The 26,801-nt window shown below is 31.4% G+C and overlaps 1 protein-coding gene across 2 annotated transcripts in view; it reads right to left on the bottom strand.

Moving 5' to 3' along the window:
* Positions 1–21,288, bottom strand: part of LOC140436812 (growth arrest-specific protein 2-like) — a 180,349-nt gene extending 159,061 nt beyond the window's left edge. Inside the window, exon 1 of one of the 2 annotated variants that reach the window (XM_072525935.1) lies at positions 20,908–21,288. In XM_072525935.1, the coding sequence (XP_072382036.1) occupies positions 20,908–20,942 (35 nt within the window). In that variant the 5' untranslated portion in view covers positions 20,943–21,288. The remainder of the gene's footprint in view (positions 1–20,907) is intronic. The other variant, XM_072525936.1, reaches the window with a different exon arrangement.
* Positions 21,289–26,801: the final 5,513 nt, after the last annotated feature.

Genomic DNA, 26,801 nt, shown 5'->3' with positions numbered 1-26,801 from the left:
CGAAGTAACCGAACGATTACCGGTAAAAGTTATCCCCCATTTGTTGGTCAACAGCTGCGGGTGGAAGAACTGCCATGTGGTAGGGCACTTCATTACCCTGGAGCTGAGAAATTGACTCCAAAGACGGAAGAGCTAAATTAGTAAACGGTATTGGGATATGGAAAGCCAAAGGATGACTACCACATTAAAGAACCGTAAGGATATCTCAGGACACCACAATGGCTGAAAATCTAAAACAAACGGCTCTCAGTCCCGGACACTTAAGTGGGGAGAGGGTGCTAAGAATCCCCCGGTCAGCCAATAATGTCCCAAAAGTTAAGAGGATTGGTACGTGGAACATTCGAAGCATGTACCAAGCAGGCAAAGCAGCAAATAGTATTCAAGAAATGACTCGCCTGAACATGGATATTTTAGGATGCAGTGAAGTTGAAAGGCCAAATTCTGGAATAAGAATTATAGATGAACACCATATCTATTATTCTGGGGACGACACAACAAGACACAGAAATGGCGTAGCGATAATAGTAAAAAGGGAGATAGCCAAAGCAGTAACAGGATTTACGTCCATATCAGACAGAGTTGTGCTATTGAAAATTAACTCAAATCGCTCTAATATAAATATCATTTAGGTCTACGCACCGACATCAGAATCCACTAAAGAAGAAATAGAAAATTTCTATCACACTCCAGAAGACTCTCTAAAACTGACCAAAGAACATGAACTTACTATTATCATGGGCGATTTCAATGCCAAAATGTGTTTATTACAGTCTACTGTGTACACACATTGACACGTTTCTTATTAAAATGCCAAATTCGTGCCAGAGACCGCAATAGCTAAAGGTTTTTTTTTTGCTTAAAAGCGTTACTAGCGTTTGCTTATTCATAAACCGCTTGTACTTATTATGCATTATGCTTATAACTTAAAAATTATTTTGGCAAAGTTAAAAGGATGCAGCATCGACATTTTTTCTGCGACCAGTACATCTTCTTCGTCTTCTTCTTTCTCTTTATAAGCAATTCTGCTTGTTCATTGGCGGATTAATACCTCTATGAAAGATTGTCACTCCATCTTTTGCGTGGTCGTCCGATACTTCTTCTGCCGATTGGTGACTTATCTCTTGCTATTTTGACGACACTGCTCTCCTTCGTTCTGATTATGCGGTTATTCCGTTCTTTTTTTATTTTGTATCCATTCATTTATATACTGTACGTTCTAATGTCTTCACTATTCTTTCGATTTCTTAGCATATTTCCTGTAATTCTTCTCAGTATTCTCATCTCTGCCGTTTCCAGTAGCCTTTGCATTGTGGCTGTGTCGGGTCTTGTTTCTGAGGCATATGTCATTATTGGTCTTACACTGGCTTTACAAATTCTGTTTTACATCTGGTTGGTTCTTTAGTTTTCCAAAATGAGATTGCCACATTAAATTCTTTTGCACTTATGTTAAATCTGTGGACCAGTCTTTGCAAAATATCTTCATCTTGGGCTATCAATATTGCGTCGTCTGGGTAACAGAGTATTTTGATTTCTTTGTTTTCCATTTTGTATCCTCTTTCTTTGTTAACGCTTTTGATGATGTCATCCATAATCAAACTGAAGAGCTGAAGAGCCATGGGACTCATTGACTCCCCTTGTCTTATTTCGCTGCCAATTTCGATAGGTTCTGTAAGTTCCATCTATTTTAACTTCCAATTTGTTGTTTTGGTAGATGTTTTCGATAGTTTTTATTATATTTAGGGGAGCTTCTCTATTATACAGAAGATGGATTACATGGCGACTAGTATATTATGGCGATTATACAGAAGATGGCGACCAGTTTATAAAAGACAAAATGAGAACAACCATATTATTCATTTTGATATGTTTATTTAGTTTAGATTTAACATACAATAAAAAATAGTAATATTGCACAATTGAAATAAGTGTGAGGAAAAATTAAAAGTTAGCGACAACGTGTTTGCAGCGAGAAAATCGCAATGGTTGGCTGTATACCCTAGTTTAACAAGCTTACAAAGAAGTAAAATTTTCTGATTTATGATGGTATATATTTATTAAAAAAATTTAAAAATTATCCAAAAGGATTAAAAGTTTTTTCAAAACGATTTCGGTCCTGTTGGACCATCATCATTTTAAAAGTAGTTGAAACTAGGTACAAATCTAGGTATAATAATTTTTACATTACATGATAAATATATTGAATTTTAAAAATGTGGTGACACGTGGTCGATATTCCAGGATTTCACGTAAGGCTAACCAGGAGTTAGGTGTGTGCAAACTACTGATGGTAAGGTAGATATTTTTAAATTTTTTCTAGGATTATTTTCAGTAACTTATACCACTGGAAAAGGCCTAAACAATTGTTTATTAAACAAGCTGCTACCTAGTCTGAAGCTCGAAGTTAAAGATATACGGCATCTGGGCTACGACAATGGATCGAATATGACGAGAAGCAAATATGGCTTTAAAAACGGATTCTTGATATAAATGCTAGAGCATTATATGTGCCCTATGCGGTTCATACATTAAACCTGGTCGTTAATTACGCTGCTAGGTATATTTTTGGTTTTTTTTTATATGTTACAAGATTTTTATAATTACTTTTCTGCGTTCACAGGTTGATGGGATTTACTAAAAGAGTCTTACTTTAAAACCATTAAGTGAAACAAGGTAAAAAACTCGTATCAATGCCTCTCAAAGAAGACCTAAAGAACATTATTACTAAAGATTCCCTTAAGTGCAAAAAAAATCAAAAGTTTTTAAAACAAACTTTAATAATTTATAATTAAAATGACGTAAATTTTATCCCTTAATTATTTTTGTTAAATTTAATTCTTAATTTCTCCCTTAATTTGTCAAATAAGCTTAATTGTTAGAAACAAAAAATTTGGCTAACTTTGACCCTAATTGACCTAGGTCAATTTTTTTAATTTTTACAATCGTGAAAAATTAATCGTATCAATGCTATTAGATATTTAAAAGAAGACCTAAAGAACATTATTACTAAAGATTCCCTTAAGTGCAAAGATGATCAAAATTTTTTAAAACAAACTTTAATAGTTAGAAACAGAAGATAGTTAAACAGAACCAAACTGGACGGAAGAAGGAATCATACCCTCACTAAACGACTGGCATCTCGCCAGAATAATGATTAATGAGGAAAAGGTAAGATGGCCATATTGTTCTTCATCCTTTTTAAATTACCAGGGTCTGACGGCATATATCCAGCCCTACTACGACAGTGGGAACTTAATATCCTTCTGCCGCACCTTGTGGGAATATTCAGAACCACTTTGGCTCCGAGATATATTACTAGGAAGTGGAGAGAGGTACGTGTGGTCTTCATACCAAAACCAAGTAGGATGGACTAAGCCTTACCAAAGGCTTTTCGATCAATTAGCCTAACATCGTTTCTCTTGAACACGATGAAAAAGTCATGCGAGAGGAACATAGTGTACAGGGTACAGAGGGATGAAGTTCTGGTTCATAACTCACTTCACCCAAATCAGCATGCGTATACTTCGGGAAGATCTACCGATTCTGCATTGCATCAAGTAGGGGAAAGAATTGAAAGATCGCTGGATAATAAAGAATCCACCCTAGGTATATTCATAGACATTGAGGGAGCGTTTGGTAGAACCGCATTCCCAACCATCACCCAACAGCTCAATGTCAGGAATGTTATTGTCATTGTTAAAATGCTAGCGTAGTTTAGACAGAACTGACTGGTATCTCCATAGCTGTAAAAGAGATAACCCAAAAAGGTATAGCCGAGAAAACTATAATAATCTGCGCAGATAGCAGACAAGCGCTACTAATCTTGAATAGACCACGTGTCATATCAGAGTTAGTAATGGTGCTTCACGAGTCACTAACTCAAGCTTCGGATGGTAATACCATCATCCTGAGGTGGGTTAAAGAACACAATAGGAATAAAGGCAACCGCATTGCTGACCAATTGGTTAGAAAGGCAGCACGCCTAAGACTGATAGGACCTGGGACCTTTTTGGTTGGTCAACTACAACAATTGCGGAAATTGTCAAATGTCACTCTAATACGCAAACCATGAAAAAATAGGAAGAAGGGCAAATATGTAGACTTGCCACGGTGCTAAGTAACACTAAGTAACCTTAAAAACTCAGCATCAAAGAAGTACTTGAGAATAGCCAGAAAAACCTACGCTTAACAGTTGGTTTTTAACTGGCCACTGTCAACTAAGCAAACACCTCCACACGCTGGGGCTAGTAGACACACCTCTATGCGGGAAGTAGAAACGAGAAGACAAAACTGTACATATACGGCGAGTCCTGGCCCACACCTGCCCAGTAATTGTAGCGTAAGTGCTGTGAAACTTGACTCACCCTCCCTACTCAACAGATACAGATATCTAAACAATAAATATGTACATAAATTTTTGCCAGTCGTCATTTTAAAGCTTTTTACACGTTGCAAGCTAAAAGATGGTTATGCTAATAAAGCTTTAAAACCTTTGGTTTTCAATGATAAAATAAAAACGCCAAAAAGTACATTTCTTTGGTTAATGTAAATGATTAAAATATGTTTGTATAAGTATTATACATTAAAAAAACATTCAGTACCCTGGCTTTTTGAGTGTCTTCAACAGAGTAAATTTTTGCCTTATTACCCTGGACTATTATTTGTTGTTTATAATTTTCAAAATTTTCGTAATATGTGTTAATTTCAGTTTTATTTCGTGCAAAAATATCATTGCTTGTCTGGTATTATTACTAAAATTAATTATTATTTTTTCTACTCTGTTTCTCTATTACTAGTCTAGCATTATTTCTTTAAATATTTTATCAAAATCTTCATTATATTAACAAAATCTACATTTTATATATCACTCATATTATACCTTTTTCCTGTAACTTTTGTTCTTTAAAGACGTTAATTAATTTTATGTTTATAAAAAATATAGTAATAACAAGTAAATTTAACACTTTATGTTTATTTTATATTTTTCAATACACTGTTCTTGATTTTTTTTTAAATACGACTATAAATTGCAAATATAGATGTATTCTTCCGTTTTAGTAATTATTGAACCCGTATATTTACCTTCACTGTTAAGAACTTTAATAGCCCAGTCTGGTTAAAAAAAAAGGTGGAAAAATGTTTCGCAGATATCTGAAGCTTTTAAGACATAGGTGGGGGATACTAAATGATGAATAGATGAAAAGATACTCCTAGTTTTACCTTGCGTTTTTTTAAGCAATAATTTAGGGTCACAATTTGATTTTTTGTCTATAAATTTTTTCCCTTACATTTTAAATAAACAATATTTATGTCATTTTTTTATGTCAAGAATATCTTTATTTTCCCGTTTTTTTAATTAAAATTGATAAATAATTTACAGAGATATTTGCAAAAAAGCAGTTTTTTTGCACTAATTTATAAATTTTATTAATTTTTTTATTAACAAAATAAAATGGTATTAATACATTTAAACATCAAGGAATTACCATCTTTTAGATTCGTGCGAAATTTCCCCCCTATCAGTCAAATATTTTATAAGTTATTTAATTTGTTTATCCCTGAGGCTAATTATTTAAACTATTGAGCTTGCCCTATGCATGATGCTAGACACATTCAGCAAATTTCATAGAATTCTTTAAGACTTAGACTATCTCAGAAGTTAAATGCATATTGAGTTTTCATCGAAATTATTTACAAAATAAACGTTTGAAAAAGGGGTATGTTTTTTACTTATAAACAATTGTAATAACTTCTATATTTTTCAAGCTACAGATTTGTACGTACAACCATTGGATAGCTGGTAAAAAAGCTCACATTAAAAAATAAAAAACCTTCTATGACCAATAGGAACGAAGTTAGTGACTATTTTTAAAAAAATCATATCTCCCTTGTTTATAAACATTAAGAAGTAAAATTTGCACAAATTTTGAATAAAAATCTAAACTTTATATTGAAACTTATAGCTATAAAAATTATCTAATTTTTCGAACCGACGGTACTTTCGAAAGATCGACATAGGAAAGTGGAGAGGATATCTGTTTCAGCTCCGTTTTTTTTTTGGACATCGGAACTTCAAATTGCAACACGTACGAAAAATTTACATTATCTCGGCTTCCTTTGCAGCTGCAAGCCTCCTTTTTTTATTCTGGAGTAGCTCGTCGAAATATGAATAACTACATAGTTTTCACTGGCCGGAAAATATGAGAAAACTCGGAAAAATTGAGTCCATTTGAAATTCACCCTAAATACTTACTTTTTTTTAATTTGCTCGAATAGTCTGTCGCAGTATTAATAATGATGACATAATTTTCACCCCCCATAAATCTCGGAAAATCCCGGAAAATCAACATATGTTTTTTCATTTTATATCAATGATGTAATAATACTTATATATTTTATAGATTAAATTTCAGGTAATTTTTTACACATTATATTATTATATTCCTTATATTAATTAGAATTGTTTGTATTTTTATAATTAACAATATTGATTTTTATTCTATTTTTCTTACAAATATGATATACAATATTAATCTAATCTGCCTTACTGCTTTAATAAAATAAGTCGATTTTTTCATCACTTGCCTTATTATATTTTGCAATCTTTATTGAACCTTACTTTTTTTATTTTCTTTACATACATTGGTTTAAAAGTTAAAATTTGGTTCATTTATTCGACTTCACTGTCAGATCTGAACCTTTTTGTTGCAGGTTGTTTGTCTTCACTTATTAAGTCAGTCTTTCCATACATTAACATATTAATGGGCGATCTTAATGCCAAGGTGGGTCAAGGTAAGGTAGGAGAACAAGTAGGAATATATGGGCTTGGAAACAGAAATGACAGAGGAGATCGATTGATTCAATTTTGCCAAAGTGAAGACTTCGTAATAACAAATACCTTTTTCAAATTACCTCCTCGACGGCTATATACATGGACATCTCCACAACATACCAAAGAAAAAATAGTGAGAAATCAAATAGACTACATTATGATAGCAAAGAGGTATCATAATGCTGTTAAATGTACTAAGACGTACCCAGGAGCTGATATGGGCTCAGATCATAACCCGGTAGTTACTGTGATAGAGGCGAGACCAAAAAAAGATTAGAAGACCACACAGAAAGGCACTAGATTTAAATAAACTTAGAAACAAAAATACACGACAAGAAACAGGAGAAGAAATAAATGAAAACCTCCGTTCAGTGCAGCAACAAATTAACGATACAAACAACGTTAACCAAAAATTAAAGTACATAAATACAGCTATACAAACAGCAGGAAAGAAACATCTTACAAAATCAACAACAAAGAATAAGGGGTGGATGACACAAGATATACTAGACTTGATGGAACAAAGAAGAAATATGAAGAATTACCCAGACAAATACAAAGAAATAAATAAACACATAAAAAAGAGAATAAAAGAAGCCAAAGAGGAGTGGATTAAAGAACAATGTGAAGAAATGGAAACCTATGAGAAAGAGTACGATGGGTTCAATGTGCACAAAAAAGTAAAAGAGATAACAGGAAGCATAAAGAAATGCCAAATAGGTAAACTTAAAGACAAAGATGGAAATCTTATTGTAGATCTAGAGAATAAAATAAAAAGATGGACAGAATACCTGAATGAATTATTTGAAGACGATAGAAACAACTTAACTCTTATAATCAATGCAACTGGGCCAGACATATGGAAAAAAGAAGTAGAATACGCAATAAGAAACGCTAAAAATGGAAAAGCAAATGGACCTGATGAAATTCCTACAGAACTGTTGAAGCTTTTGAATGATAAATCCCTAACCATAATATTAAATTTTGCAGCTAAGGAGCTAAAACAGTTTCCCCTCCACTTTCCTATGTCGATCTTTCGAAAGTAATTTCGTTTCGAAAGGTTTTAAGTTTCGAAAAATTAGATGAATTTTATAGCTATAAAATTCAATATAAAGTTTAGATTTTCATTCAAAATTTGTGCAAATTTTACGACTTAATGTTTATAAACAATGGAGATAAAATTAACAAAAAAATTGTCGCTAACTTCGTTCCTATTGTTCATAGAAGGTTTATTTTTTTGTTAAATTTGAGTTTTTTACCAGCTATCTAATGGTTGTACGTAAAAGTCTGTAACTTAAAAAATATAGAAGTTATTACAATTGTTTATAAGTAAAAAACATACCGCTTTTTCAAACGTTTATTTTGTAAATAATTTCGATGTAAACTCAATATTCATTTAATTTCTGAGGTAGTATAAGTCTTAGAGAATCCTATGAAATTTGTTTAATGTGTCTAGCATCATTCGTAGGGCAAGTTCAATGGTTTAAATAATTAGTCTCAGGGATAAACAAATTGAATAACTTTTAAACTATTTGACCGATCGAGGGGAAATTTCGCACAAATTTAAAGGACGGTAATTACTCAATGTTGAAATGTATTAATAACATTTTATTTTGTTAATAAAAAAATCAATTAAATTTATAAATTAGTGCAAAAAAACTGCTTTCTTGCAAATATCTCCGTAAATTATTTATCAATTTTAATTAAAAAAACCGGAAAATAAAGATATTCTTGATGTAAAGAAATGGTATAAATATTGTTTATTTAAATTATAAGGGAAAAACCTTATAGATAAAAAATCAAATTCTGACCATAAATTATTGTTTAAAAAAAAAACGCATGGTAAAAATAGGAGTATCTTTTTATCTATTTGTCATTCGAAACATTTTGCCGTGAAATCGATGATTTTTGTATAACCAGACTGGGTTATAATGTATTTGTCACAATAACCAATATTACTTACGCATTTAATTTCATTAAATGCACCATCATTTTTAAACGGTAGTCTAAGTTCATCTTTACTTTAAAAAGTTTTTACATTTTAATTTGCAGAATTGATTGCTTATTTTACCATTACAGAAAACAATGTATTGATTTCAGTGGCTTATACAATCATCAGTACCTGATTGTCGTATTTTGTTTCGACATGAGTAGTTGATTTAGTATACTGTATCCAGAAATTTAGTGTCTCATTATAAAAGTTATTTTAATAACAGCTGTAAAACTGAATAATCCCTTGTAAATACTATATTGTTGTATAATTATCACAGCTACCAAAACTGCCAGGACCGGCATAATAGCCAAGCATAGCACGACTGTATATAGGTATATATAATCAGATCAAATATTATCATTCAAGCATAATGTCAAAAAACTCTTTTTATAAACATACAAATTTCCCATAATTATTGTTATTAATCATTATTTTAAGGCTCAACGAAGAAAATGTTTTGTGTCTGTTTTGTGTTTTATTGGCACTAGTTTTCACACTGGCCAGTCAATTTCATAATGATTTTTTCAGACTATAACTTATCACTAACTCAGGGGAGTACTGTGTAGTGTCTGTGTTAAGTAAATGTCTTGTTACTTTAGTAAAGTCGACTTCATTGTCTTTACAAAGAGACGCTAATTGTATCTGAACGTCTGAGGTTCCTTCGGTGAGTACCGATTTACTCGTTTTAAAAGATTCATATTTATTCATGTTGACTTGTTATGTTTAAGTTTTCCGTTTCATGTCTGAAAAAGTTGGCAAAAAATGGGAAATATTCTTTATTAATAATTTTACGAAAAAAAATTATTCTTCATTAAAGCTTATGCATCACATAGAAATCATTAACAGATAATCTTATAAAATATTAAGTGGTAGATAGGAAAAATCAAAATTATTAATTAATACTGAAGAAGAAAGTGATTTTAAATTTAGATATGCAAGAAAATGTAATTTTAAAATGTTTGTAGCTATTAAAAATTATGTCCAAGTTTAGATTCATGGCCTTCTAATAATTAAATAATACATTTAAAGTAAAAAGTAAATAAAAAAATACTTTTACATTTGTTGATTTTGTATATTGAATAAGGTAAATTAGAAATAAAATTAAAAATTAATGCACCTACTGATACATCATTAAAAGGCCATGAATCTAAATTTAAAAATAATTTTTAAATCCTACAACCAAATTAAAATAACATTTTATGCTGCACCTAAATTTAAAAGCACTTCACTTTTAAGCATAAATCAATATTTTTGATTTTCGGTGTATACCACTTAAACTTTTATAAATTTGACTATTGATTATTGATTTCTATGAAATGCAGAAATGTTTATGAAGAATAGTTTTTTTCATAAAATTAATAATAAAGAAATTTCCCATTTGTTGCCAACTTTTTCAGACATACTTTATACCTTACTAACAATTAAAACACTTCTTTCCTTACATGAAGTATAAAATATAATCATATTTAGCTATATGTATATGTCTACATTAATTCATTTTAATTTTCACTTCACCATTTTATTATTTCACTTGCAATTTTTTTAACAAAACAAAAATTGTTTATGACTTTCAAAATTTGGATATATTTAATAAAGAATCGAGACAGAAAATATAATTAATTAATTCTAATACTCCATCAGTTTATGTATTTTTTCCCTTAATTATCTAGATATTTATTTAAATTAAATATGTAATGTAAATGACAAATAAAATATAAAATTCTTTAAGCCGGCCCTTTTTACTATTTACCTGAAGAGGCAAATCCCTTTATGGCTTCGACTTTATCAGCGGGATACTTTTAAATCCTGCATAAGTTAGTTCTTATTATTGTGAATGAAGTATACCTATTGATTTGCAGAGGTTCGTTGTACGAAATTTCGTAAAGTGCTATTGAAATTTCGTAACCGAATCGGATGTTAGGAAGAGTAGGCATGATCGGAACCCACGGAAGTTTTATCTTCAGCGAGGTGCGAGTGCCACTGTGAATAAAAAATAGAATTTGTGACATCCAATAGAAAGGTGCGTCTGTCTCACAATAGGAACGGACTAGCACCATAAGCACCAATCAATATAATGAGTATTATATAAAAAGTTTATATAATTATATAATCTGAAGTATTTATACTAAAAAATCAGGACTTCATAATGCTAAAGAGGGCGCTAAATATGATATTACGACAAGTAACCTTCATGAATTAATGTTGAAGAATAATTCGGTAATAACGATTCAGGAAAAAGATGCTCGAAAAATAAATTTAAATAATTTTGGTGAATAGATATTTTAAGTTTAATAAATGTCCAACAATCATGCTTCTAATCGAAATATAGAAACAAATGATTGAAAACGTTAGAATAATAATTGTAAATTTTAATAGAATGTTTGGATAAATGAAATGATACATCTTAACGAATTTTAATAAGCTTGTACATTAGCATAAATGAAAATAAAAATAGATCTTTGTACTTTGTTACTGTATGTTTTGAAATTAACTCTATTGATTTTTCAGTTAAGGGCACGCTTTAGAGAGACCACAGGATGCACATGAAACGCCACATGTTTATATGGGATTATTTATTAAACCAAAATAGATTGTAATAATAAAGTGAGGAAATACGAGCGAGATGTGGTATAGAGAAAATAAACGCGTGGACCAAAAGAAGAAAAGTGGAATGGAATCAACACATCGAAAGAATAACAGAAAACAGAATAGTACGAATAGCAAGAGACAAATCGCCAAATGGAAGAAGATCATTGGGACGACCGAGGAAAAGATGGTCAGACAACGTCAATTGAGGCTAAAAACCGACTTAAAACAGGCATTAAGCCTATTTATAAAGTAGGAAGAAGAAGAAGAAGAAGAAGATTGTAATAAAAATGACATTTTATATTTGTTTTTGTTTTCGTTTCGACTTCTCCACTTTTTCAGAAAAAAATTTAAATTAAAGTAAGTTGTAGGTGTATTAATTGACGACCTATTGTATATTAATTGGCGCTTTTTGACTAACTTTTGACGAGCAACTCATTCAGCCTTGAACTTGCGGACAGATATATTTTGAGTTGTAAATTCCGATATTCCGATATGTTGTACCTTATGGTCGATATAAAAAAAATTATGCTTCTTTGATTTTTCTTCTGTTTCTATCGTCTGTTTCTATCATGATTATTCATGAATCTTTCCAATAATCTGTGTTCATTATCCCAGGCAAGCTTCCATATCTGTGATCTCTCAAAGTTCCTGTTTGTGATGTATGTTTTATGCTCGTTAATTCTGATACTTTCTGGCTTTGCTGTTTCTCCCACATAGAGATTGTTTCATTCACATTGTAGATTGTATATTGTATTGTATTTTGTAGATGCAGTTCTTCGATTTATATTGCGTGTCGTTCGATTTAATTTTGATTGATGTTGTACTTATTTCCTAGTCTTATAATTTTTCTGATATTCCGTTTACATATGGTATTGTTATTATCTTTCCGATCTTTTGGGCGTTTCTAGATCGTTTACAGTGTTATGTTGTTTCCTTTCTTCAATCACATGAAATTCCTTGTTTATCAATGGCAATGAGTGACAAAAATACAAAATTTGACATATAAAATGTGTAAATACGGATCTATCTATATAAAAGGCTAGGACGACACCGTTTGTCCGGTACGATAACTCCTAGCGCCACCTAAAAAAGAAAGCTGAACTACCAACTAATATTTCAATCTACTAAGTCAATCAATTTTTTTTGAAACGATACGTTTAATTAATAATACTAATAATTTTTCTGCAAAAATATTGATTGCTGTTAACGTTTTGTAAACCCTAAAATGTAAAATATGACATTCTTGCCTAATTGTGGACCTAATAATTAATCAAAAATACTCTGTAGATTTAGGTATCTATTTATTAATTATAGTGCAGCTAAAAACCCAAACTGGTTAATGCGGTTACCAATAAAATAAAAAAAATTATGGCTGTTCAAATGTAGACTTTTATTCATCGAATATAAAAATCTAAACATATGATGTACAATAACTGGAAAACGATAAGTTTTTCATGGAAAACTCATAAAAACATTTTTAAAGGCCTTTAAAAAACCTTTTAAATGACTACTGGTAAAAGTGATTTGCATAAAAATTATGGTAAGTTATAGCTAAAATAAAGACTGCTAACATTTTTTTGTGACGCCGACAGTAACAAACTAACCCCCCTCAAAACCACCCTGGTTAAAACTGTTTGTTGTTCATTTACCGTTTACTTCATATAGAGCCTCTACACATGAAGGCGTTAGACGCTAGTGTGCTATTTTCACCAGCAAATATGTCCATCAGCTCTTGACAGGTATGTAGATTTTTTTAGAACTCTGTTCTTGTATTTATCATAATCCATGTCCCAAATATATATTCTCTTTTGCACTTTATCAATGAACATTTTCCTATCCAAATTTTCAACTTCCATTCACTTTTTGTTGTAGACAGATCACAAGGCAGAGCGATGTCAACTGGGCAAAAGCGCGTGCTTGATTTTGAACATGTGTACGATCACATGCCTCTCCTAGTAACTAGAAGCGTGCTGCAAACGCGGCATTTAAGTATATTCTACGAGCGTAACGTTTTGACGACGTTGGTTCTAAACGCGCTTGCATATCAATGATAACATTTGTTCCCTTGGTACTTAGAACGCGGCGTTAGGCAAATGCGGCGTCTACCGCTCTCATGTGTACAGGGCCTTATATACAAACATTACACTCTGAACGTTTAACTGGTTTAGAAGGTATAGTTTTGAAAAAATCCGAGTTTAAACTGAAGACACTATTTTTGAAATTTCACAAAAAATTCCCTTTTTTCTCAAAATAACTTAATAAATAAAAAAGATACAAAAAAAAATGCTACAATACAAAAAACAGCTTCTTTTTACTATAGATTTTAATTAATTTTTATTTCTATAGACGTAAAATTAAACGAGATATGAATGTTTAAATGTTGTATTCGTATGCGTTTAGTACCGTCTTCAAACTCTTTCAGCGCAACTCTTAAAAAAAAAGTGCTTAAAGAATATTAATATATACCCCGTTGTAGCTTATTTTAAAAGCTACAAAGTGATGTACATGAAATTTTTAAAAAAAGTGCTTCATTTTAAAAAGAGTTGCCCTGAATGGGCGTGAATATGGTGTCAAACTCATGCATATGAATACAACCTTTAGACAATCAATCATATCTTGTTTAATTTTACATCTATAGAAATAGAAAAAATTAAAATCTTAAGTAAAAAAGAAGTAGTTTTTTGTATTCTAGCATTTTTTGTATTTTTCTATTTATTGAGTTATTTTATATTACAAAAAAAGACGATTTTTTGAGAAATTCCGAAAATACTGTATTCAGTAACTCAGATTTTTTTAAAAATAAACCTTCTAAACTAGTTAAACTTTCATAATGGAATGTTTGTATATAAATCAAGTAAACTCAATTGAACAACTGGGGGTGGGTTTGTTACTTTCTGCGCCACAAAAAATATAAGCGGACTTAATTTTAAGCAGTTATACAACCTTAATTTTCACGTAAATTATTTGTACCAGTAGTCATGTTACAGGTTTTTTAAGACCTTTAAAAAAGTTTATATAAATTTTACACGAAAAACTTGCCGTTTTCCTGTTATTTAGCATAAATTAACCGTACTAATAAAAAACGAATCTCTTTGTTTTGAAAGCATCATTTTATATCTTGCTTATGCTATGCTTTTTTTTGACGTGTACTTTGTGAACATTCAGTCACGAATAACTACAAAAATATTGACTATTCGAAAAAACTATAAAGAATATTGGTCTTAAAATTCACTATTCTAGCGACTACCACGATTTTTTTGGTAACGTTTTTCCACCCCACAGAGAAAAAGCACATATTGCCATAGTGTAGATTTTGATCTTCAAGCTATTTTATAACTACTACTTAAAGTGGAAGCTATCATACTAAAAACCGAATGGTCGCACGTCATACGATAGCTAACGATGCTTTTGGGACACTGGACGAAATTCCATTGAATATCAGCCTACCAACATGCAAGGCAAGCACGGTGTTTAAATGCCAAAAACTCGACCACTGTAACCCAACTATACTCCAAGTTCGTCAATAAGATACACCTCAACATTGCCACGTATAATGCTCGGTCACTCTCTTCCAAGATTCGAAGAAATGTCGAAAGAACTCTCAAAAGTAAATTGGGATATTGTGGATATCAGCGAAGTAAGAAAAAAGGAGGAGAGTCTTATCACACTCCCATCAGGTCATTTATGATACAAAAAAGGAGAAGAAGAATCGACAGTTGGAGGCGTCGGTTTCTTATTCACAAAAGAATTGGCAACAGAATTGTGCCAATGAACCAAATCTTAACAAGGGCGGTCTTTTTAGACATCAAAATAAGTGAAATAGACATCCTAAAGATCGTTTAACTGTACGTCCCTACTACAGGGCATCCAGACAAAGAAGAAAGGAAAATCCTGGTCACATCTTAATAATAGGTGGCGATGTCAATGTTAAAATAGGCACTAAGGAAAACTCCTCTGAAATGATATTGGAAACCTTTGGAAGCGAAGGCAGAAATGATAGAGGCAAACAACTTTCCTTTTGGAAAAAAATCTCTATCAAACGAAGAGCTTTTTTAAAAAGAAAAACCATAGAAGATGGACATGAGAAAGCCATGATGTAAATATAACGAATGAAATCGACTACTTCTTAACAAACAAAAAAGAATTATTTAAAGACGTAAATATGTTAAACCAGTTTAGTACAAGCAGTCATCATGGGTTATTAAGAACGAAAATAATGATATTGTTCGAAAAAACAGACTTAAAATGATAAAAAAAGAGGCAATCAAAGAGATAAACAAAACCAACTAATATTCGGGACTTCGAAAAATATATTGATAATTCATTGAAAGACACAACAACATCAGATATCAATATATTAAACAAACAAATGGTCAATCAAATACAACAGACTCAAAGTAAATATTGTCCAATAAACAAAAAGGATAAAAAAATAAATCGACTTACGAAAATCCTTATAGGCTAAAGGCGGCAGATAAAAGGGGATAACAGCATAAGGAAAGAAGCGGTAAATAAAATAAATAATATCACAAAGGCAATAAGAAAAGACATAAGAAACTACAAAGTAGAAAAAACTAAACAAAGGGTTTTTTTATAGTAGTGACATAATAGCAGCCAGTAAAACAGTAAAATGTGATCCTTCATTTGTTCGGATATACCATTGATTACCATTGAAACCATCAGCAATGCAAGACAAAGCTATACACGTATTTATAATGACAAATTTTTTGTTATTGTGTTTTGTAATTATGTATATTTTCAAAAATGTCGACTTAAGTTTTAAATAAAAATGTGTCGCTTTTGTAAACAAATGTAAAAATAAAACAAAATTCGTTGCATGACTTACTTACAAAATATATTACTATTAAATTTCAGCTTGTAAATATGTATTCAAAACAGAAAATAACATTATCCTAACCCGTTACTGCTATCGTCGCTATCATAATATACAAATGTAACCATTTGCTTAATGCAATATTTTGATGTTATCTTTATACGAAACATTGTTATGCCTGTGTCGTTCTGCCAACAGTTGTAATAAAAACTGCATTTGAATAATAAATATATTAAGGAAGTGAAAAAATATTAGCCAGTTCTTTATTACCAAATAAATACATAATCGTGGAAATTGAAACGTCGTTGCATTTGTTTTACAGTTTAAGTTTAATTTTAACAAAACAATTGATCTGAAGCAAAATAAGATATGACAAAATAAAAAAAATTGTACAATACTATCAGAATTACAGAAGGCCTAAGATAAGATAAGTGTGTGTTTTGCTCTTTTTTTGTTAATAACTATTCAAAGGCAATAATAAAGCAAATACCTGATGTGTTTTATCCTGGTCTTGGTCTTAGAATCTGGGAAATCGTAAGAGTATTGAGTTGATAGATGGGTCGAAAATATGGAGGATACAAATTGCTTGCATTCAAGAGACGAACTGGAAGGAAAAAGGTCGAAAGAATTGACCAGTAACGTTGAAATACAAAAACTGTAATAAATTCAGTCCTCTAGTCCTTTGCAAAGGTATGAAATTATTCATGAAATATTTTTTATATTACGTCTCTTTCCTGGTCACAGAATCTATAACCGTAAAATTAAGCAGCTCGTTTTGAATATGTTGCCTGTGTGAGTCCACTTCAAATAGGTAAAAGAAGATAAGAATAAGACTTATCTAATTTATTCTACCACCAACGACTGGTTTCGCATACTATAATTTGCTATGAATCTTCAGGTCAACGGTACATAGTAAAATAAATGCTGAAAATATAATAACACGTATTAGGTTGCTGTCTTGTGGAGAGTATAGAGCAATTATGCCAATATTATATGTGTGTGATTATTAATTATGAATTTAAACTGATTAAATATAAATTTAATAAGTTTGTAATGTGAAAAGAGAAGTAAGTAGTGAAAAGTAAAAATAAGATGTGGAATCAACGATGTGCAGAGGTGGAGGAGAAGATGGATAGGTATATGGGTGGAACAAGAGTCGGGCAAGCGTAAAAGGTGATAAAGTCTCTCCGGAGGAAAGGAAAGGAAAAATCTAACTTACAGTTAATAGATCTGAAACAGTGAAAACACCATTATGAGGTCTTACTGACAGGGGCTTAAACAAGCATGTTTTTTGTTTTTCATAACTTAGCATAGTCATAATATCTTGAGAATATTTAGTGTGTTTGTTTCTCCTTGCCTTATACACCGCAATATTCTAGGGATACGTGATGGAAAAAGTCTTGCTTATAGATGGAATAGTAAAACGATACGTTGACAAAAATAAACGTTTTATTTTAGCATAAATTCCTGTTTACAAAAATTGTCTTGCTTTTTACTTGTTGACGTTGACACTTGTGTCACTGACAGGTAATGCCAACACTTAACATAAAAATGTACAATATAGAATCGTAATACCAACAACTATTACAACCGATTAAACCAAAATCTGATTGTAGCCTATAAATATCTGATTACAAGTCTATGAAGAAGTCATTCTTCTCTAGCCTTGGAGTTAGTAATAGCATAGCTGCTGCCCTATACCATGTCCTCAGTTGATCCGCGGGTACTTATTTGACGAACCTTATTCGCCCCTATCCTGTATAATATACAGGACGTCCCCTATCAGGCATATGGGATGCGCCGTATCGGAGTTGACAACTTCCCCGCCCAGTTTGTCTTATGCGGAGTGCTGAAGAATCCCTACCTAGTTCCGAATTCTTCCTCCACAAAAGCTGAGACCGGCTACCGAATTGTAAATTACAGCGGGTAATTGATTTAAATCATTTTTTGATGAAGTGAATAAATTTTAATTAATATTAAATAACTTCCAAATGTCACCCATTGATTAATTATAATTAAAACAATGTCATTGAATACCTTGTCTCCAATGAATTGCATGGGAATTTTAATTTCGGTTAAACTTACCGTCATCTTTAAAATTCGACTTAGGCCGTTGTTTGCTTTTTATTTTTTAGGGGTAAAAACGACCCCTATTAGAAAAAAACCATATAATTGTAAATTCAAGCAATTTGGAATTATTTAATTATACAATGACATTAAATTTACATTTCTTTACTGTTTTAATTTGTTATTCCATAATTTCTACCCTTATAAAAACCACCGTTAATAGTGTTATGAATATATACAAACTCAATTAATTTTTACTAGCGTACGTTTTATTTAATCTTTGATATTTTTATTTATATTCATCTCCAACCCTATTCAAAATATACTTAGAGAAAGCCTTGACTACATGGAAAACAAAATGCGAAGGCATGGGAATAAGAATAATATACCAAGGCTGGCCTAGATATTAACCTCGCAAAAACAGACCCTCTATTAAACTTACCGTCATCTTTAAAATTCGACTTAGGCCGTTGTTTGCTTTTTATTTTTTAGTGGTAAAAACGACCCCTATTAGAAAAAAACCATATAATTGTAAATTCAAGCAATTTGGAATTATTTAATTATACAATAACATTAAATTTACATTTCTTTACTGTTTTAATTTGTTATTCCATAATTTCTACCCTTATAAAAACCACCGTTAATAGTTTATGAATATATACAAACTCAACTAATTTGTACTAGCGTACGTTTTATTTAATCTTTGATATTTTTATTTATATTCATCTCCAACCCTATTCAAAATATACTTAGAGAAAGCCTTGACTACATGGAAAACAAAATGCGAAGGCATGGGAGTAACAATAATATACCAAGGCTGGCCTAGATATTAACCTCGCAAAAACAGAGTACCTATCTACAAGTGAAGAAGACATAAGAGATCTACAGATTGACGATAACGTAACAATCAAAGGAAATAATAAATTTAAATACTTGGGGTTTATAATCACGAAAAAGGCAACAACAGAGGAAGAAATTAAGCAAAGATTATTACAAACAAGAACAGTAACCCGACAACTTAACCCAGTATGGTGGGATATTCACCTAAATATGAAGACAAAAACACAAGTCCCATAGGAAGGAGAAAAAGAGGACGACCCCGAAGATCCTGGAGGAACGAAGTAGACGATGCCATGAGTAAGAGAGGCTTAAACGATGGAGAATGGGACAACAGAGAGAGATGGAAACGGTGAGCAAGGGAAGGCAGTGAATACTGTAGAATCTCTGAATATATATATATATATATATATATATATATATATATATATATATATATATATATATATATATTGCTTTATGTTTAGAAAATTAAAATATAATTTTTGTTTGTTATATATTGGTAGGTTCACATAATTTATTATTAAAAAATCTGCAAAAGCATAAAATCTATAGTTTTCCCTAAATATCTACAAAAGAAAACACGCTAGATATGTACAATCTTATGTCAAAAGAAAGGTTTTAATATTTTTTTGCAAAATATAAAACTAATATATAGGGAGTTACAGTTCAAAAAAAATGAGAAAATTTTGAATTTGAAAATAGTGATCTCACTGTATGGCTAGATATCAAAGATATTAAATTATTTAAAAATGTCACTAGACTAAAAATACTTAATAGTAAATATGAATAGTAAATATCTAGAAAATTATCAACTATTTAAAAATGCTTGATGCAAAATGATAAAAAAGATGTCAAAAATTTAAACAAGATGTATTTTAATTTAATTTAAAAACAAACAAAAAGATAATCTCAGAACGCCTATTATGTTAAAATAACTGATTGTTTAAATGATAAACCAACATCAATAAACAACATATTAAATTTTAAAATACATTTTACATGTAGGTAGAGTGACTTAGTGGGTCTGTCCTATGCTTTTATTATTATTTTAATTGTGACGTTTAATGTATACCTGCTTGTTAGCAACGAACTTTTACATGCTTGGTAAGTCCAAAGTTTCTCTTTTAAACCTTATAATGTCTTTGATAAAATGTTTTTTAATCAATATTATTTCTTGAAAAAGGCATGGATTTCCTGCCGAAACGAAGAAAAAAGTAAATAAAAATGTCTTAGTATCATGACAATCTTTTTTATGAACCTAAGGCCAAGAAAATCTACTAAAATTAACTTGAAATGTATGACCATTTGATATTTGACTAATTGTTTAAATTTTAACATTTTCACCCCGATGGGATTTAAATCTAGATCTTCTCACAGAGCAAGGAAAATCAGAGGCTCAAATTTCGGTTTTCTACCGACTCTCATAGCGTCTCTTAAATAAAAATTTAACCAATTAATTTATTGACTTTTTTAAAAGTGATACATTTAATCATAATATAATATAAAAGTTAGTTTTCGATAAAATATTTGCAACAGTTTATAAAATAAAATAAAAGTATTTTGTCTCTCTGATATCAATTTGTTTATATTTATAAAGTGTAGATATCTAAAACAATATTTAATTTACTTGGTTAAAACTTATCAGTTTTTAGTTTAATAAACATTTAATGTACACTTCTTTAAAGTTGAATTTTTTATTTATATAGAAGGTAATTAGAAATTAAGATATTAAAAAAGTTCTATTTAGATAGGTACTTACGATTTAACGAATTTATTAAATAATCCACCATCCGCTTTTCAAGTAAAAAAGAAAGAACTCAAAGCAAACATGCCAACACAAAGTTTTTCATTCACTGTAACACAAAAAATGTTAAAAAAAGTACAAATAACCACCTTGTTTTCGATCTGTCAAATGTGCCGGTACGTCTGGCGCACCGAGCCAATATCGTTTATTTACACGAGAGAAGAAAACAATTGAGAATCGACCCGCAGCCGGAAGCAACTAGACCGAGATGCATGTAGTCTTTACATTATTAAGAGGTGTTGCCCATCCTGCTCCGTGCGCTTGTAGCAGTAGAAGACGATGAAGTTATGGTATTATGAAGTAGTATATGGCTTTATTGGCGAGTATGGGATGGGAATATGCCCAACGCTCAGCTGTTTTCAGTGCGCTTTCGCTCTCTACCGTAGCGAGACAACGGAAGGGCACTTATAGGACGAGGGCTGATACTATTTCGGGTATAAATTGGTTTGAGCGTTAATATGAAATAAAAGCTTTAATAAATATTTTAAACTAAAATAAAACCGATATGAAAGACCTTTAAAATGTATATTATAGCTTAATTAATTAATTCTAAACACGATACTGGAACAGATTACATTTGGAAGTGCATAGATATAATGCATTATGTATTGTCGATTTTAAGAAATCGCCTGTTTTAATTTCACTTAGTTTTAAATACCAATAGTGTAACATGTAGTCTAAGCTGCAAATAATAAAGTATTCATTGATAGTGGAAATTCGCTGAGACGTTTGAACAACAATAAAGAGTTTTCTAAATCGATATACCAAAAAAAATTCAAATAAAGATATTGAAATTTCATATATTCAATTACCACATTTTTTCAAAGTTGCCTTTTATGTATAAACTATTTAGCATCTTCTTTATTGCTTCTTTAATTATGTTTTTATGAATTGAGTTCCTAGAAAACGCTTTAATTTGGACAAAATATTTATAATCTCAAACAACTAAGCTACACTGAAAAGTCTTCATAAGTATCAATATATAGTTTTTTTTATCGTTACATTGCATGTTTACTATCTACTCTATACACAGAGTAATAACTAAGTAGTCTATAAGTAAATTAACGTGAGTTAGTTACCCTCCAGTGACGGTTCTAAGTATTATTGCGGTAGGTCTTCTGGTCATACTCGCTTCAATCTTCTTTCGGCAACTGAAGTGGTTGGGTGAATAAATTATTTATCAATTCGTTTTTGTGACTAGTGGTGCGATTTTTATATTTTATTGAGTGATTCTTTATTATTTCCTTGAGTAATGGAATGTCCAGATCATTGTGAAGTGTTTGGTTAGATACATATCATGGTGCTTTACTTATCATACGGAGTATTTTGGATTGGAATGTTTGAAGTATCTTCGTATTTGAAGGTTTACTACAGCCCCATAGTTCGATTTCATATGCCCAAACTGGTATGATACCCCAGTCATATTAGGTAAAAAAAGGGGTCAACCTCGGAATGAAAGATAATAAGCTGCAAATTGGTATGAACCTTTGTTTTGTCATTCTAAATGTTGTCTCAAAAGTCACAATCGTTATCGTGTCCGCGTCTCAAGATATTCAAGGTCAAAGGTCACAAAAATCGGTTTTTCGCGAATATCTGGCTTCCTATCGGTTAAATGAGATTTGCATTTATTATAAAAGTTGTAGGCTATAAAATTCCCTACAACTTTTGTTTAAACTTTTTTTTCATACGACCAACCGTTTTGAAGGTAGAGCGCGAAGAGTGCACATCGTACAGTCATATACGGCCTAATGCAAGGTCAAGCGTGAGTTATGCTTATCAGTACGTTATAAAGTCAATTATTTACTTGGAAATTATAAATATTAAACAATGCCTATTATTTATGTACTAACTATTAATTATTTATATTTAATTAAAGTAAGTAACTTGATTATTTATATATAATTATTCATATTTAACTATTTAAGTATAAAATATTATTAATTCTGGATTATATATTTTAGTTTTATTTTAAGTTAACACGACATTATATATCTTTTCTTTAAAACGCGTAAATTTCTCAATACTTATATACCTGGAAATACTTGTCCCTACCCTATGCCCTTTTCTATTCATTGCCGGGACAGATGTTCTATAGTATTCAAGGCCACTCTCTCCACTTTGTATGAGTCAAGATTATTCGTTAGTTTGAAATTGTACCGTTGCAACTACGGACGTACGGTTTTAAGAGCTATGGCTGATTTGTGTTTTATATGTGATAAGAAACTTTCAGAAGGTGTTTCTGTGAATGTCGTACGTGGTTTACAAACTTTAAAAACTGCAAGTATTGAAAGAAATGATGGACATATAGACTATTTAAATACTTTAAGTTCTGTAAATGTGCATTCCGAGTGTCGAAAAGTGTACACGAGTAAAAATGTTATTATTGCATCAAAACGACGCACAGATGAGAGTGAACCTTCAACGTCAAGTGCACCTCGTAAAAAACGAAATGAAGTCTTTGATTTTGGAAAGTTATGCTTATTTTGTGGCCAAGAAGCTGATGAAATAGCAGAAAAGAAAAAAAAATTAAAGTATAGACGGACAATAAGTAATGTAAGTACTCTTGCATTCAAAGACAACGTAATTAAGAGAGCAGAAGAACGAAACGATTCCTTAGGAGAATTAGTAAAGGAACGTATATATTACGAGTATGATTTGATCGCTGCTGAAGCAAAGTATCATACTATTTGCTATACCAACTTTTTAACCCGAGTACCATCTGCAGATAAAATGCCTCGCCAAGATGATCAAGTCACTCAAGCAATGAAGGAGATTTTTTGTTATATAGAAAATAATGAAGATTCTCAATTTACTTTGAAAGAACTTAAAGATGTCCCTACGGAATACATACCTGACGATAAGACAATTATTACAAAATTACAACAAAAGTATTTAACTGATATAATAATCACAAAAAAAATTGGATCATTTACAATTATATCTTTCCGTGATACACAGCTTAACGTATTATCAAGAGCTTGGTACGAAAATAAAAAAAGTACTCCTGTAGAAGAACGTCTACGGATTGTAGAAGCTGCTGCGGCTATTATTAGGGAAGACATCAGATCATCTGTAGTTGAAACAAAAACGTATCCACCTCCGAATAAAATGCTAGATTGTATTAATGAAGAAATACCAAAAACATTATCACATTTTTTGGAAGAAATAATATTAAAAAATAGAAAAGGACAAGTAGATCATTTAAAAACGAAATGCACATCTATTAGCCACGCAATAATGGCTTCGATACGAGAACGTTCATTTTCATCACAGCTACTGTTGGGCCTTTCCGTATTTCTTCACAGAAGATATGGGTCTAAAAAATTGTTGGATGTTTTATCATCTTTAGGATTTGCTGCATCATATAGTAATACCATACAGTATGAAGTTTCATCAGTTTACCATCCACAACCTCGTATTTTACCATCAGAGTCTGGTGCGTTGGTACAATATGTTGGAGACAATGCAGATATTAATGTCAGTACTCTTGACGGTAATAATACTCTTCACGTTATGGGAATGATAAAAATAATTACTCCGAAAGATGCTGTAATTTATGATGATCGCATAAAAAAATGTACAACTAAACCGAGTGCAAAAGAGTTAGCAGCAATATCACATGTATCTCTTTTAGCATATGAAAAGCCAGTTGTACCTGGGTACAGCAAGATTCAAGTCCAAAATCTACATGATGATCAAGTACTGATTGAAAAAAAATTTAATGCAGTTGATTTGTTGTGGTTATACGGAAAATGGAAGAATCTTTCACCGTTGCCAGGGTGGAATGGCTATCTTCAACAACTTACGAAAAATAATCAAAATTTTTCAACTTCTCAGGTTATATTTCTACCTTTCATTGATCATCCTGCCAGTAATTTAGACACAATTTATACAACTTTACATAGTGCTATAAATATTGCCAAGTCACATCAACAAAAAACGTGCATAATTACATTTGATCAGCCCCTGTACTCAAAAGCACGTGAAATGGTTGCTGCGTCAGATGCAAACTCAGACTTGTCTAAAACAGTTGTCAAACTTGGAGGATTTCATATGCTCATGTCTTTTCTTGGATGCATAGGACATGTAATGGACGGTAGTGGTCTCAAGGAAGCTTTAAGTAAAATATATGCTACAAATTCGGTCGACAAAATGTTGAATGGTCACGCTTATGCAAGAAGTATCAGAGGCCATATATTATTACGACTTGCATTATCAATAAAGATTTTTGAAGAGATGAAAATTGAAAATTGTGTGTTAGATGAGTTAATTGAACAGATAACTAGTCGCGATGTTTCCTACGAAGATGTTGAAGGATGTACGAGCAGCTCCAACTCGTTAATTGATCAATTTCAGGATAAACTAAAAGAATTAAAAGCTCGAGGTCCCACGGCACAGTTATGGGTGCAATATTTTGAAATGGTATCAATAGCCCTAGATTTCATTCGCGCTGAAAGGCTGGGACTTTTTCAAGAACATTTGGATGCAGTGCGAAAAATGCTGCCCTATTTTCATGCTGGTGGTCATTTCCTATATGCGAAATCAGCTCATTTGTATCTTCAAGATATGTTAAAACTTGAGGAGACAATGGATCAACAGGCTTTTGAGAACTTTAAAAACGGATTCTTTACTGTAAAACGAACAGAAAAATTCAATTCTGGTACATGGACAGACATGGTAATCGAGCAAAGTCTGATGAAATCTATGAAGACAGAAGGAGGAGTATCTCGAGGCCGAAGTACACAAGAAAATGTTCTATGTAAGTGGGTATATGCTATGTATGCCACGAATACAATTTGTGAAGAAATTGAACGGTTTTGTAACATTTCTTTCGATTCTGTGGACCAACATGTTGATGCTAGAGATTCACGAATAAAAAGGGATGATACTGATGTAAATGAACTGGTTGGTTGGTTTACGCTTCATAATCCCTTTCCAAATACGAATCAGTTGGTATCCTTAGCTTCAGGAATCGTTGGAAATGACCAAATTAATTGTCACCGAGCCCATGAAATCGGATTGCAATCTATGGTAAAGATAACTGGTTTGAACTTCAACGAAATAAAGTTAAAACGCGTCGATAAGGTTTTACCGCTTTCAGCCATTAACAAATCTGTCAAAATTAATGATTGTAAAGTTTCTATAGATCCAATGTTACTTTTCCAGAGAATAACTGTAAGCAAAAAATTTGAAAGTAATTTACAAGAATATCTTCAGTATGAACTAAGCCCGTATCCGACATCTTTATTTGATAGTAATGGCATGAGAAAAACCACGAAAGCAACATTATATGACAATATGATGCCTGTCGTTATCGATCTTGATGAAAATAATGTAACATACATCATCGATGGTGGATTTCTTCTGCATCGCGTCGTATGGAGCAAAGACGATACTTTCTCTATTATTTTAAATAAGTACATTAAATATTTACAAACACATTATGGCTCAGCAATTGTTGTTGTATTTGACGGATATTCGGACTATAGTAAAAATATTAAAGCACTGGAACAACAAAGAAGAACTGCTGCACTTTCAAAATCATATGAAGTTTGTTTTGACGAAACAATGGTTGTGCCAATCAGTCAAGAAAAATTTTTATCAAATCGGTCTAATAAAAAAAAATTTATCGACATGCTTGTTGAAAAATTTAAAACTGTTAATATCACAACAAAACAAGCCAGAGATGATGCTGATGTTCTCATCATTGACACAGCTATTGCCTTATCAGAACATCAAAAGACTGCTGTCATCATAGGAGAAGATATCGATTTGCTCGTTATTTTAATTGGACGTACTCAGTCACATCATCAGGAAATTTTTTTGAAAAAAGTTGGCAAAGGCA

The sequence above is a fragment of the Diabrotica undecimpunctata genome, chromosome 3 (genome assembly GCF_040954645.1).
Source record: "Diabrotica undecimpunctata isolate CICGRU chromosome 3, icDiaUnde3, whole genome shotgun sequence".
Classification (NCBI taxonomy): domain Eukaryota; kingdom Metazoa; phylum Arthropoda; class Insecta; order Coleoptera; family Chrysomelidae; genus Diabrotica; species Diabrotica undecimpunctata.
The sequence above is the reverse complement of the archived record's forward strand: the minus strand, read 5'-3'. Positions and strand labels throughout refer to the sequence as shown.